The sequence below is a fragment of the Vidua chalybeata genome, chromosome 3, assembly GCF_026979565.1.
Source record: "Vidua chalybeata isolate OUT-0048 chromosome 3, bVidCha1 merged haplotype, whole genome shotgun sequence".
In the NCBI taxonomy this organism is placed as follows: domain Eukaryota; kingdom Metazoa; phylum Chordata; class Aves; order Passeriformes; family Viduidae; genus Vidua; species Vidua chalybeata.
The window spans coordinates 113,151,761-113,166,642 of NC_071532.1; the positions used below are offsets into that span (position 1 = coordinate 113,151,761).

The 14,882-nt window shown below is 51.9% G+C and overlaps 1 protein-coding gene across 11 annotated transcripts in view; it reads left to right on the top strand.

Annotated features, from left to right (window-relative positions):
• The first annotated feature begins 228 nt into the window (after positions 1–228).
• DTNB (dystrobrevin beta) overlaps positions 229–14,882 on the top strand; it is a 177,978-nt gene continuing 163,324 nt past the window's right edge. For 8 of the 11 annotated variants that reach the window (XR_008429778.1, XR_008429779.1, XR_008429777.1 and 5 more), the window contains exons 1-4: positions 229–314; positions 1,589–1,668; positions 7,837–7,938; positions 13,952–14,019. Coding sequence is in view for 7 of the 11 variants with exons in the window: in XM_053937410.1 (XP_053793385.1) it covers positions 7,907–7,938; positions 13,952–14,019 (100 nt within the window). In the remaining 4 variants the exon portion in view is untranslated. The remainder of the gene's footprint in view (positions 315–1,588; positions 1,669–7,836; positions 7,939–13,951; positions 14,020–14,882) is intronic. The other 3 variants (XM_053937411.1, XM_053937414.1, XM_053937416.1) reach the window with 3 other exon arrangements.

The following is a 14,882-nucleotide window of genomic DNA, read 5'->3' on the forward strand; positions in this document are numbered from 1 at the left end:
GGGCCGCCCCCTCGGCTGCTCGCGCCGCGCCTGCGCGGCCCCGCCGCGCCCCGGGGTGAGCGCCGCGCGGCGCGCGCGCGCTGCGGCGGGGGCGGGAGCGCGCCGGGCGGCGCTGGCCGCCGATTGGCTGAGGGGCACGAGAAGGCGGGGCCGGGCGGGCGCGGATTGGCGGGGGGCCGCGCGCCCCCGGCGGAGGCGGGCTCTGATTGGTCGGGACGCCGCGCGGCGGCGGCCGGGACCGTTGGAGCGCGGCGGCGGCGGCTGAGGCGGCCCGGCCGCCCTGAGGAGCCGCGGCGGCCCCGGCACCGCCTCAGGTACGGGGAGGAGCTGCGGGGCCGCTGGGCCCGGGCGGGGGAGAGCCCAGCCGTTCCCGGGTCAGCGGGCTGTGGTGAGGGGGCGGCCGCTGGTTTGGCCGTGCCCCGGTGTTCCTCCCGGCCGCGGAACGGCTGCTGGCAGGGAGCCGGAATGTGTAGGCTCCATTGCTCTGGGGTTAAGGGGAGACGCGGGATGTGCAGGCTGCACTGATTTGGAATTAACGGGAGACCTGGGATGTGCAGGGTGCATGGCTCTGGGGTTAACGGGAGACCCGGGATGTGCAGGCTGCACTGATTGGGAATTAACGGGAGACCCGGGATGTGCAGGCTGCACTGATTGGGAATTAACGGGAGACCCGGGATGTGCAGGCTGCACTGATTGGGAATTAACGGGAGACCCGGGATGTGCAGGGTGCTCTGATTGGGAATTAACGGGAGACCCGGGATGTGCAGGCTGCACTGATTTGGAGTTAACGGGAGACCCGGGATGTCCAGGCTGCACTGATTTGGAGTTAACGGGAGACCCGGGATGTCCAGGCTGCACTGATTTGGAGTTAACGGGAGACCCGGGATGTGCAGGCTGCACTGATTTGGAATTAACGGGAGACCCGGGATGTCCAGGCTGCACTGATTTGGAGTTAACGGGAGACCCGGGATGTGCAGGGTGCATGGCTCTGGGGTTAACGGGAGACCCGGGATGTGCAGGGTGCTCTGATTGGGAATTAACGGGAGACCCGGGATGTGCAGGCTGCACTGATTGGGAATTAACGGGAGACCCGGGATGTGCAGGCTGCACTGATTGGGAATTAACGGGAGACCCGGGATGTGCAGGCTGCACTGATTGGGAATTAACGGGAGACCCGGGATGTGCAGGCTGCACTGATTGGGAATTAACGGGAGACCCGGGATGTGCAGGCTGCACTGATTGGGAATTAACGGGAGACCCGGGATGTGCAGGCTGCACTGATTGGGAATTAACGGGAGACCCGGGATGTGCAGGCTGCACTGATTGGGAATTAACGGGAGACCCGGGATGTGCAGGCTGCACTGATTTGGAATTAACGGGAGACCCGGGATGTGCAGGGTGCTCTGATTGGGAATTAACGGGAGACCCGGGATGTGCAGGCTCCGTTGCTCTGGGGTTAACGGGAGCAGCCGCCAGGGCAGAGGCAGCACCCTGCTGCGGCTGTGAAATGAGGCAGTGTAATTTTTCTGTGGAAGACTGCTGCTGTCTTGCAGGAAAAGCTCACCCGGCGTTATTTGCCTCTCCTTAGGCTGTCGTTTAAATGTCTGAAGAAGGAAGTGAGCCCAGGAAAGTGGAAGTTGCCCTGAGGGACTTCTCAGTGTGATTCAGGTAACGGGATCTGTTGGGATTGACTGTGGTGTTGACCTCAAAATCTTGTGTTTTGTAAGTTGGGTTGCCTGTTTCTGGCACTCACCAAACTGACATTTTTCACTTATGACAAACTTGTGTTGTGAAGCAGTGACTTCTGCATTTTCTGTTATGTGTTGGACATGTGAAAATACGGACTTCTCTGTTTAAAATTCCTCCAGAATTCCATTTGCTGTGCAGCACATCCCTCCTCTGGGGAAGGTGAATCATAGAATTACGGAATGCTTTGGGTGGGAAAGAGCTTTAAACAACACTGAATTCCATCCCTCTGCCGTGGCAGGGACACCTTCCACGATCCCAGGGTGCTCCAAGCCCCAGCCTGGCCTTGGGCACTGCCAGGGGTGGCACTGGCTGAGCTTTAAGGTCCTTTCCCACTCAAACCAGTCAGTCCCAAGGGAGCAGCTCCCAGGCTGGGCTGCCAGAGCTGGCTGCTGACAGTTCCAGAGTCCTGTATTTAAGGGGACATGTCCAGGGCCTCCTGTGAGCTCCGTGGGACACCCTGATTGTTCACTGCAGTTCCTGTGGTGGTGAATGCAGCAGCCCTGCCAGCATTGTCCCACACTCCCTGGGTTTGGGCAGGCTGGGGTTTTTGGAACAGTAAACGGCTTTGTTTGTTGGCTGTGCTGCAGCTGATGCTGTCAGGCCTGGTTTATCCCAGGACCCAAGAGCAATACATCTTTTGGGGAGTGCTGGGTGGTGGAGGGCACTTAGGAAGGGGCCATAATGCAAGGAAAAGCAACAGAAAAGCATCAATTCTCCAGCAGTTCAATTAATTACCTCACAGACAGCCCACGTGAAGGGGGAGTGAGGACTCTCAGTCCTGGGCAGCCCTGGGTGGGTGTTCTCAGTTCTGTTCTCAGCTGGGTGGCCCTTTAAACCAAAGTGGATGTGTTCAGTTCTGTTCTGAGTTAGGAGCCCTTTAAACCAGGGTGGATGTTCTGGGTTAGGAGCCCTTTAAACCAGGGTGGATGTTCTGAGTTGTGCAGCCCTTTAAACCAGGGTGGATGTTCTGAGTTGTGCAGCCCTTTAAACCAGGGTGGATGTTCTGAGTTAGGAGCCCTTTAAACCAGGGTGGATGTTCTGAGTTAGGCAGCTCTTTAAACCAGGGTGGATGTTCTGAACTGTGCAGCTCTTTAAACCAGGGTGGATGTTCTGAGTTGTGCAGCCCTTTAAACCAAGGTGGATGTTCTGAGTTAGGCAGCTCTTTAAACCAGGGTGGATGTGTTCAGTTGGGCAGCCCTTTAAACCAAGGTGGATGTTCTCTGAGTTGTGCAGCTCTTTAAACCAAGGTGGATGTGTTCAGTTCTGTTCTGAGTTAGGAGCCCTTTAAACCAGGGTGGGTGTTCTGAATTGTGCAGCTCTTTAAACCAGGGTGGATGTTCTGAACTGTGCAGCTCTTTAAACCAGGGTGGATGTTCTCTGAGTTGTGCAGCTCTTTAAACCAGGGTGGATGTGTTCAGTTCTGTTCTGAGTTAGGAGCCCTTTAAACCAGGGTGGATGTTCTGAGTTAGGAGCCCTTTAAACCAGGGTGGGTGTTCTGAGTTAGGAGCCCTTTAAACCAGGGTGGATGTTCTGAGTTAGGCAGCTCTTTAAACCAGGGTGGATGTTCTGAGTTGTGCAGCTCTTTAAACCAAGGTGGATGTTCTGAGTTAGGAGCCCTTTAAACCAGGGTGGATGTTCTGAACTGTGCAGCTCTTTAAACCAGGGTGGATGTTCTGAGTTGTGCAGCTTTTTAAACCAGGATGGATGTTCTGAGTTAGGAGCCCTTTAAACCAGGGTGGATGTTCTGAGTTAGGCAGCTCTTTAAGCCAAGGTGGATGTTCTGAGTTAGGAGCCCTTTAAAGCAGGGTGGGTGTGTTCAGCTGTGTGTTGTGGAAGCTGTGACAGTTTTTGAAGAGGGAAGGAACCACATCTGGAAGATTAAAGCCAGGCCTTGGGGGGTGCCTGAGCCACCCTGAGCTCCACACTCAGCCTGCCTGCGTGGGCTGCTCTGGAGCAGCTTTGGAGAGCCTAAAGAGGGATTCAGATAAGGTGATTCAGGTGATAAGGATTTGAATTCATAATATTTTTATTTGGTTAATTGTTTTCCCCTTGGTACCAGGGAGAAGAAACCATGATTTTGTTGTCTCTGGTTTAGTGTTTAAACAGATTTCTGTTGTTAAACTGAACCTAAATTTAAATAGTTTCATGGGCCTTTCCCAGTCCTGTGGGCTTTAAGGACTGAACTATTTTAACTTCTCAGCTGTGCTTAAATAATACAGATTTATTTAAAAAAAACTTATGTAATGAAGAGTTTTAGGCAGCCTAGATCTGGAAGAAACAGTAGGAGACCTTAAAATTCCACAGCAGATAGCACATTATATTTGGCCAGGTGGAAACAAATAGAATTATGACAGCAGGTGCCAATTCATCACTAAATTTTAAAGGAGTTGCATGTCTAAAGGATGTGCTGTGGTTAACACTTAAAATCATATTAACTTAAGTAGCTGCTGACTGACTGCAAGGTGAGGTATTTTTCAGTCTTTGTCAGTGCAACTTTTAACTTTATTTAGGTCAAAGGTTGGACTCAGTGGTGAACGAGAGCCTCAGTGATTCTGTGATTTAAGAGGTGGGGGGCAAAGGGCTGTCCTGGTGTAAAGCAAACAGGGAGGGAGCTGAGGCCCTAACTTAAATTTTTATTTATTTATTTTTTAAAACAGAAAGTGACAAAACTAAGGGATAAAAACTTTAGTTTTACAGAAGGCAATGTCATCAGCTGGACTTTTACCTCAGGCTTCTGTTGTTCTTGTGGAAAGAAGCCCCTTTGTGAGCACAGCTGGGGCACTGAGGAGCAGTTTGGGTGCAGCCAGGCTTTTGGAGCAGGTGTCTGTGTGTCTGGCAGCTCAGGCAAAGTTAAAGTTATCAGGCCTGTGTAGGTGTTCAGTTCCCATTGCCTGGGGCAGTGGCAGAGAGACTTTTAAATGCAGATTAATGGTGCTGTACTCTGTGCCCTTTCAGTAATATCTAACACTTCACAAACCTAGAATTATTTTGGTTTAGACCTGTGAAGTTGGTGAGGAAGATTTCACACCGTAAGTTAATGTAGGAGATGAAATTAATGAATTAAAACTGAGCAAGCTGTTCTATCCTGAAGTCAGTTGTGATGGGGGGAAGCAGTTCCTGTTTCCAGGTGTTCCTCACTGGAATTTCCCTCCTCCCCAGGTGTGCCAGGGAGCTCTGGGAGAGCTCGGAGCTGCCAGGTGTGTGGGACCTGCTCCTGCTCCATCTCCCAGTCTGGGGTAGTGGGGAAAAGGGCAGGAATGCAGCTCAGAGCCCTTCCTAATGATGAACATTGCACTCAGAGGCAGCTGCAGAGTTCCCTCCTGTGCTCTGCAAGCAGTGCTGGGGCCTGTGGGGTGAGATGGAGAGGGGAGGCTTTGCCAGGTTCTCTTGGATGCACGGAGTGCTCAGAAATCTCCTCCACAAAAAAGAGTCTTGCCTTCCTGAGAGGGAGGGGTCAGCTCTTGATTAGACTGTTTGCAACTTCTTCCTGCTCAAAAGTCCTCCTGCAATATCTCATTTCTCTTACCCAACAGGAGCACTGCTTTATTTCAAGGAAACCATTTCAGCTGCTGGATTTGCTCTTGTTTGCAGGCTCATGGTAAATCCCACAGCCAGACATTAACTTCCACAGGCAGGTTGTAAAAAGCCATTTCTACTCCTCAGGCTCCGGGGCAGGGAAGGAAGATGAGGGTTTGGTTCTGGTGTGGGTGTTGTGGCACTGAGGGTGCTGCCTGCTCTGCACCCTGCCTGTGTGAGCTGGAGAATTCTGCCTGTGCCAGAATCTGTGCTGAGACACTCAGTGCTGGCCTGCAGAGCCTGCAGGGCTCCTGGGCCCAGGCTGAGTGCTTCCCTGGGGACTGAAAATGGATCTAGAGAGCTGGCAGCTTCAAACAACACCTTGGCAACGGGGCTGGCACCTCAGTGCCACTGGCACCTCACCATTCTCAGCCTGACCTGCAAGTTCCTCAGGGAACTTCTCTCTGTTCTGGGCTCTCAGCTGACACTTACAGATGTGAAGTCACAGAAACTCAGGCGGTTTGGAACTCTCCTGGATTTGAGTTTGTTCTGGTTTGTCTGGAGGGAACCGGTGTTAAAAGTTTTGGAAGGCTTTCAAAGAAACCTCTGATTAAATACTGTGACTTGTTCCATCTTTGTTGAACTTGAATCCAGTACAATCTTTTATCAGTTTCTGACCAGGTGAGGTTGTTGGGCTCACCCTGGGGCTTAGACCAGGGTATTTTTCCTGGAATCACAGAATTATATCAGTTGTGAAAGTCCTCTTAGTCCAGCCTGTGCCCAATGCCCACCTTGTCCCCAGCCCAGGGCACTCAGTGCCACATCCAGGCCTGCCCTGGACACCTCCAGGGATGGGCACTGCAAACCTGCCTGGGCAGCCCCTGCCAAGGCCTGCCCAGCCTTTCCAGGGAGAAATTCCTGCTGCTGCCCACCCTGAGCCTGCCCTGGCCCAGCCTGAGGCCATTTCCCCTTGGCCTGTCCCTGTTCCCTGGCAGCAGAGCCCGACCCCCCCTGGCTGTCCCCTCCTGTCAGGGAGTTGTGCAGAGCCACAAGGTCCCCCCTGAGCCTCCTTTTCTCCAGGCTGAGCCCCTTCCCAGCTCCCTCAGCCCCTCCTGGGGCTCCATTCCCTCCCCAGCTCCGTTCCCTTCCCATCCTGGGGTGTTCCACGGGGTTGGTGTGACCCCAGTGCAGGCCCCAGCTCTTGGCCTGGGTGTCCCTCAGCCCAGTGGCCCCAGCCCATGGATCCAGGCTGTCCTGGTCCCTCTGCAGAGCTCCCAGGCCCCAGCAGATCCACATCCCACCCCGCTGGGGCTGTCCCTGAGCTGAGCCAGGGTGGTGCCCTCCATCCCCGTGCCCAGCCCGTCCATGAAGGTGTTGAGCAGGACTGAGCCAGGCCTGGTTCCCAGCTGGATGTGCCTCCATGGCCAGGTTTTTCCAGCCAGGATGTCCCTGTCCATCAGTGATTTTCCACCCCAGTAACTGGAGGCACCGAGGGCTCTGTGGGGCTGTGCTGCCACATGCTGTGTCCTGCCTGAACAAACCAGATGGCTTCTTGTGCCTTGGAAAAACCTCACAGTCCCAGCAGGAAGGGCAAGGCAGGCAGGAGGGAAAGCTTTAGGATTCAACACTATCTTTTTTCCTGAGCTACTGGGTTGCCTGTCCATTTTTAATGAAGCTTCCTGCATTTTTTGGGCAGGTTTTTGCAGAATCTTCCAGAGCAGCTTTGGATCCACTGGGTTTATGGAGGAAAAAAAAGGAGCCATTGACTTGTTTAGAATTTCACTGCTGAACTGTAATCACTGGGAAGTTACAGTCCCTTTCCTGGCTCCTGGCCTTTTCCTTACACCCCCCGAGGCTGGAGTCAGTTTGGGTTTGTGGAGATCTTCCACAATCCTCTGAGTCCAGCACATGTGAAAACATCAGTGAGAGATCCAAACCTTTGGGTTTTGGGGCAGCTGCTGCTGGAAGGTGCATGGTGCTTCCCAGAGATGCTCCTGTACTTGCTGGAGATGCAGAAATAACAATTTAGTGTACTTTTCATACTTTTGTGCACCGTTGCTTTTGCTTCAGTTACTTATCCTACAATTGATGGGGACAGAGTTTAAAATGCTAAAGGTAAATGAGAAGAATTGTCAGAAGTGGTTAAAATGTGCTTTAAAAGATGTTGCCAGTCTACTTGAATAAGTATGGAAGGTTTGTCTTTTCCAAGGGTCAGATGTGGCCCCCTGAAATCACTTCTAGGTCACTCCTTTTCCTGGGAAAAGGCACAGGGGAACAAATAAAGGAGTATTTTTGATTAATTATGTTTGACTGCTGAGGAAAGGGATTGGCAATGTGAACCAGGAGAACAAAGAAATGAGTAAGAGCATCAGATAGTTTGGATAGACAGAGGGAGAGGAGGGGATTAAATCAGTCATTGTGGGGTCCATTTTCAAATTAGGAAAGAAAAGTAAAAATACTTCATATTTTTATTGAAATCTGAGATGAACAAATATAAGCACCTTTATATCATAAGTAAGTTTAATTTTATACTTTAACAAAACATTTATGACAGTTCAGAAATTATTTTAGATGGTTTCAATCCAATGTCAGTTGAAGCCAGACGAGCTCAGAAGCCCAAAGCAAGGAAGTGCCAAAGCAGATGGACACCAGTAACTTTTTCTGCCAGCACAGGTATGCCCTCCATTTTTATTCAATATCTTCATCCCAGTTATGTTATTTTTTAAAGTTACCTTTTTAAGAGTGAATGCACTGACAAGGGAGGAAAGCTTTTCCTTGAAACAGCAGGAATAGTTGTTTCTTCTGATCAGAAAAACAGCAGAAAGTCACTGGACCTCCTTCCCTGTGTCAAACTCAGATCAGCCCATGCCCCAAACTGGCTTTTGGATTTTTTTTAATTACAACTTATTTCTGACCATAAATAGGTATGGGCACAAGTTTATGTTCATGCAGCAACTGCAGTTTAATCAGTGACATCAAATATTATTTCTGCTAATGACATGCAGCGCCAAGAATGTGAACCAAGTCAGATTTAATAATTGGTAAAGGAACTTCTCTTTCTGTGTTCCTGCTTTAGCCAGTGAGGCTGTGGCTCAGTGCAAAGTGTGGAAATTGTTATCAAACCCTAAAGGTTAGAACCTCCTTTGGAGCATTCCTTAAAGGTGGAAGTACAGAATGAAACAAAACTAACTTGAAACAAAACAACTACAAAACCAAACTACAGCTCCTGAAAGGTGGCTGTGCTCAGCTGGGCTTGGGCTCCTTCTCCAGGAACTGGCAGAGCCAGAGGACACAGCCTTAAGCTGCACCAGGGGAAACTGAGGCTGGATATTAGGGAAAAGTTCTTCACAGAAAGGTGATAAAGTTCTGGAATGGCTGCCCGGGGAGGTGGTGGAGTCACCATCCCTGGGGGTGTTTAAAACAAGCCTGGATGTGGCACTGGGTGCCAGGGTTGAGTTGAGCTGTTGGGGCTGGGTTGGACTCGATGCTCTTGGAGGTCTCTCCCAACCTGGTGATTGTGTGTGGGACTGTGTGATTCTGGTTCTGTGATTGTGTGTAATTCTTTGATTCTGATTCTGTGATTGTGTGTGACTGTGATTCTGATTGTGTAATTGTATGTGACTCTGTGATTCTGATTGTGTGATTATGTCTGATTCAATGATTCTGTGATTGTGTGTGATTCAGTGATTCTGATTGTGTGTGAATGTGTAATTCTGATTTGTGTGTGATTCAGTGATTCTGATTCTGTGATTGTGTGTGACTCTGTGATTCTGATTCTGATCCTGTGATTGTGACTCGGTGATTCTGGCTGTGTGACTGTGATCCTGTGTGTGACTGTGATCCTGTGTGTGATTGTGATCCTGTGTGTGACTGTGATTCTGGCTGTGTGATTGTGTGTGACTCTGTGATTCTGTGTGATTGTGATCCTGTGTGTGACACTGTGATTCTGGCTGTGTGACTGTGATTCTGGCTGTGTGACTGTGATCCTGTGTGTGACTGTGATCCTGTGTGTGACTCTGTGATCCTGTGTGTGACTGTGATCCTGTGTGTGACTGTGATCCTGTGTGTGAGAACAAGCCCACCTCTGGCTCAGGGTGATTTCCTGAGCACAGAGCTGCCTCTGGAGCTGTCCTTGGGCTATGTGACTGTGATCCTGTGTGTGACTGTGATCCTGTGTGTGACTCTGTGATCCTGTGTGTGACTCTGTGATCCTGTGTGTGACTGTGATCCTGTGTGTGACTGTGATCCTGTGTGTGACTGTGATCCTGTGTGTGACTGTGATCCTGTGTGTGACTGTGATCCTGTGTGTGAGAACAAGCCCACCTCTGGCTCAGGGTGATTTCCTGAGCACAGAGCTGCCTCTGGAGCTGTCCTTGGGCTATGTGACTGTGATCCTGTGTGTGACTGTGATCCTGTGTGTGACTCTGTGATCCTGTGTGTGACTCTGTGATCCTGTGTGTGACTGTGATCCTGTGTGTGACTGTGATCCTGTGTGTGACTGTGATCCTGGCTGTGTGACTGTGATCCTGGCTGTGTGACTGTGATCCTGGCTGTGTGACTGTGATCCTGTGTGTGAGAACAAGCCCACCTGTGGCTCAGGGTGATTTCCTGAGCACAGAGCTGCCTCTGGAGCTGTCCTTGGGCTGTGTGTTTGTGATCCTGTGTGTGACTCTGTGATCCTGTGTGTGACTCTGTGATCCTGTGTGTGACTCTGTGATCCTGTGTGTGACTGTGATCCTGTGTGTGAGAACAAGCCCACCTCTGGCTCAGGGTGATTTCCTGAGCACAGAGCTGCCTCTGGAGCTGTCCTTGGGCCGTTACCTACAGCTGATGAGCTCCAAGAAGAGCGAAACCTGCTAAGCAAGGTCCTGTAGTATTGGCCTGAACCCAGGAGCACCTGCAGGGAGCCAGGGGGCACAGCCAGGGCTCTCAGGAGCTCCCTGCTGCCAGGGGGGTGCCAATCTCACCTCCTGTGCTGGGACAGAGCTCTGACAGGGACAGCCCTGGCACAGAGCAGGGCCTCTCCCTGTTCTCTCCCTGTTTTGGGAGAGAAAAAAGATGCCCAACCATGGAAACAAGAAAAATGTGAGTTTACTGAAGTTATTTTGCATGGTGGCTGAGTGTAGAATTTTCCACAGTAATTGGTGTGGGATTTATAAATTGGCTTTGCTGTTAACTCTGTCAGAGGCTGCTCCTGAGGCCATACAAGTGTTGTACCTGTTGAAAGGGGGGGAAGGTGAAAGGATGAAGGGAAATGATGAAATGTTGGAAGTTTACATCAGACACACTCAGCTGCAGTTTTCTAAGGCACTGCATTGTTTTCTGCTTTTAGTTGAACATTGCTTTTCAATAAGGATTTCCAAATAACTGGACTTCCTGCCCCTGGCAGTGGGAGCAGCCTGGGACAGTGGGAGGTGTCCCTGCCATGGCCACTGGATGGGCTCTGAGGTCCCTCCAAGCCATCCTGGCATTCTGTCCTGGAGTGCTTTCCCCTCCATGTGCCCATGGAATGGGAGCAGCCACCTCAGGAATTCCTGGCTGCTGCATCATTCCAGCCCATGCTGTGTTTCCTGGCACTTTGCTCACGGATTTTGCTGCAATTTTTTAAAAAGCAAGGAACCGGCAAACAAACAAACAAAACCCACTCAAAAAATCCCCACCAAAACCCAAACCCAGCCTCCCCACCCCCTTCAAAGAACCCAGCCTAACAAACCAAACCAGCTCAGTCCAAGCTGCTCTTTCCCTTCCCTGTTTTGGGAGCCGAGCACTGTAATTTGCATCCCAAACATAGCTGCAGTTCTTGTGGGTTTGGTTCATTCCTGTTTTGAACTTGAGAAAGACTCCCCAGCCTCCTTCTTCCCAGCCTCATCACCGAGGGATCCTTCTGTGTCTGATGGTTCAGGGATTAAAAACAGGTTTGTCAATTATTCTCACAGAACCTCATTTCCACCACTTTTCCAAATATCTGGCAGTCGTGTGGGAGTTGGGCTCTGCTCCCAGGGAACAGGGACAGGCCAAGGGGAAACGGCCTCAGGCTGGGCCAGGGCAGGTCAGGGTGGATTTTGGGAACAATTCCCACCTGGAAAGGGCTGTCCTGCCCAGGCAGGGGTGGACTCCATATCCCTGGAGGGGTTTCAAGGCCCTGTGGATGTGGCACTTGGGGACAGGGGGCAGTGCTGGGATGGCTGGGCTCGATGGGCTCCGAGGGCTTTTCCAACCTGAACAATTCTGTTTCCATTGCTGGCTTCTCTCTCCACTCTGCTCAGAACGTGTGCCCTGCCCAGGCAGAGCCTCCCCGAGGTGTTTCCCCCTCTCAGAAGCAGCAGGGTCAGCTCGTGAGTGCAAACAGCCTTGGGTGGGTTTGGTGAGCAGCTCCAGGGCTGAGCTGCTCCCCCAGGGAAAAGTTCAAACCTTCTTCTCCTTTTGAGCCAGGCAGGAGCCTGGAGGAGAGGCTGAGGCTGCTTGGTGAGTCCTGGGAGGAGGAACTGGGGAGGGAATGGAGCCCCAGGAGGGGCTGAGGGAGCTGGGAAGGGGCTCAGCCTGGAGAAAAGGAGGCTCAGGGGGGACCTTGTGGCTCTGCACAACTCCCTGACAGGAGGGGACAGCCAGGGGGGGTCGGGCTCTGCTGCCAGGGAACAGGGACAGGCCAAGGGGAAATGGCCTCAGGCTGGGCCAGGGCAGGCTCAGGGTGGGCAGCAGCAGGAATTTCTCCCTGGAAAGGCTGGGCAGGCCTTGGCAGGGGCTGCCCAGGCAGGTTTGCAGTGCCCATCCCTGGAGGTGTCCAGGGCAGGCCTGGATGTGGCACTGAGTGCCCTGGGCTGGTGACAAGGTGGGGATTGGGCACAGGCTGGGACTGGATGGGCTGGGAGGGATTTTCCCACTGAAGGGTTCTGGGATCATGGAGAGAGCAGATCCATCATTCAAGTCTCATTTCAGGGGCAACTTGAACGAGCTCAGTCCCTCCTTTCCCTTGCAGAGGGCACAGAGGGTGGCACTCCTGTCCCCTGGAATGGAATTGTGTCTGTCTCGGCCACTCTGTCCCCTTCAGCCAGGAATTGTGTGTGGCAGCGTTGGCTGCTGTGTCCAGGCACTGGCAACGACCTCTGGGGCTCCCATCCTGGCACGGGCAGGTGCCCTCTGTGCCAGGCTGAGCAGGGCAGCTGTGGCTGCCCCTGCATCCCTGGCAGTGCCAAGCCAGCCTGGACAGGACTTGGAGCAGCCTGGGACAGGGAAAAGTGTCCCTGCCATGGCAGGGGTGGCACTGGATGGGCTCTGAGGTCCCTTCCCACCCAGACCATCCTGGGATTCCCTGCATGAGGAATCTCTGGGGAAGGAGGTGGAAGTCTTGGTGCTCTCAGGTGCTTTGTGGAGAACGAGATGGGATTGGAAGCTCGTGTGCCCAAAACACCCAACTTCTGCAAGTCATAAAAAATGCCACTGAGGCTTCTTCCTGTATAAAAAAATACAGCAAAGACACAGCAGCACCTTGGATGTGAGTCTGTGGCTTTCTAAAGCATGGAAATACAATGGATTTCCAGGTCAGAGCCCGTGTGCTTGTTTTCCTTCCTGAGAAGGAAGAAGGCTGAGGTGGGCTCTGAGCTCTGGGCTTCCAGCAGGAGCTCGGGAGGTGCCAAGCTGTGCCCAGGCACTGCTCCTCAGGGAGGTGTGCCAGTGCCAAAGCACGACTTTTTGCTGCTCCTGCTGCCATCTCAGGCTGCTGCAGGCTGGCCTGAGCCAGCTGCCTCCTGTCGTCTGCGTGGAACTGCAGGAGAGTTGTTTGGGATTTTTATCTTTTTTTGGGGGGTTAGACTCATAAAACCTATATTTAATGGTTTTTAAGTTGGTGAATTTGGTAACCGAGGAACAGTGTACTCATTAGTTGAATTATAAATTAAATTTCACACCCATGCTGATTTAACTTTCCTTTTTTTTTTTTTTTTTGCTGCAGTGGACTGAAATTTGGCATCTTTTGGGACTGTGTAGTGAAATAAGCCCTGAGAGCTGCTGAATTGTCCCTGTGCCCCCTTACCTTGGGGTACAAGCTGCTCCCTGCTCCTGTCACTCTTTTAATCTGTTTTCCCAGGAAAGGGAGCCCTCTCTGACCAAACTGGTTTTATTTCCACCTTAATGAGTTTGAAGTTCTTTACTTCCCTGACAAATCCCATGGGACCTCAGGTGTCGGGGCTCAAAGTTAAATGAATTTTAACAAGTTCTGTTTAAAGCCAGCATTCTCCCAAACCAATCCTTTTCCAGGCTAAAGGGTTCTGTGATCCTGCAGGGAAGAGGGCTCACTAACCTCAGTCAGCCAGGGAAGGGAATGGGCTGAGCTTGTTCCTGCTGACCCCAAAGTCTCTAACTGCAGCATCTCCCTTTTCTGCCTCACAACACAGAGGAATTCTTTATGGGATATTTCTGCATGTACCAGTGCAGCTGTGGGCTTTTCAAACTAAAGCAATTCAAGTGTTGAGTTAACGTTTCCTGTGCTGTGCCCTGCCTTGGAAGGTGTTAACAAGCCTGAGGGGGGTGTGTGTGGAATGGGATAAGGATGAGAGGTGTCTGTCTGTGTCCTGGAATCCCCAAACAGAATCAGACTGTTCCCACCGAGGGACAGAATCCTGCTGCTCACAGCGAGCTGCTCTTGTAACAGGAGCCTGACACAAACAGTGTTTGCCATTTTTGTCTCCAGAATGATTGAGGAGAGTGGGAAGAGGAGGAGGACCATGGCAGAGAAGAGGCAGCTGTTCATGGAAATGAGTAAGTAGGAAATCTGAAGACATGATGCCATTGATTCTTCACTGAGAGCTTCCCTGGGACAGCTGCTGCAGATCATCCCCATCCTGTCCCCAGGCCCCATGCAGGGAAAATCTTCCTGGTGCTCCTGGGGGCTGCTCAGGAGGAGAATGAATGCCCAAGGGGAGTCACAGCTGCCTGGGAAGGTCATTTATCCCTGGGTTTTGGGAAGCTCCTTCTCAGGGAATGTTCACATCTCTCATCTATGCCAGTGCCTAAGGTTTGTGGAGAACTGTTTCCATGAGTAGTGACAGCAGACAGAGCACCTTTGGCCTCAAAAAGAGATAAAAAATGGCCCTGCAGTGCTGGTGTGACTCGAGACATGGTTTGGGGGCTCATTTGTGCAGGATCCTCCTCTGGAAGAGTTAAGAATTGGTGTTTGCATGACATCACATTATCCTGCTGTCCTGCACGAGTCAGGGCTGAAGGGAATTCCTGGGTTAGGCCAGCAAGTCCTTAATTCCAGCTACACACTGAGGGAGCTCTGACTTAAAACTACGGATTTATACTGGTTTGTTTCCAGAGTAGCATTGTTATGGAATCATGGAGTGCTCTGGGTGGGAAAGGGCCTTAAATCCCACCCCATCCCACCCCTGCCATGGCAGGGACACTGCCACTGTCCCAGGGTGTCCCAGTGTCCAGCCTGGCCTTTGGGAACTGCCAGGGATGCAGGGGCAGCCACAGCTGCTCTGGGCACCCTGTGCCAGGGCCTGCCCACCCTGCCAGGGAACAATTCCCAATTCCCAGTCTCCCATCCAGCCCTGCCCTCTGGCACTGGGAGCCATTCCCTGGCTCCTGTCCCTCCAGGCCTTGTCCCCATCCCTCTC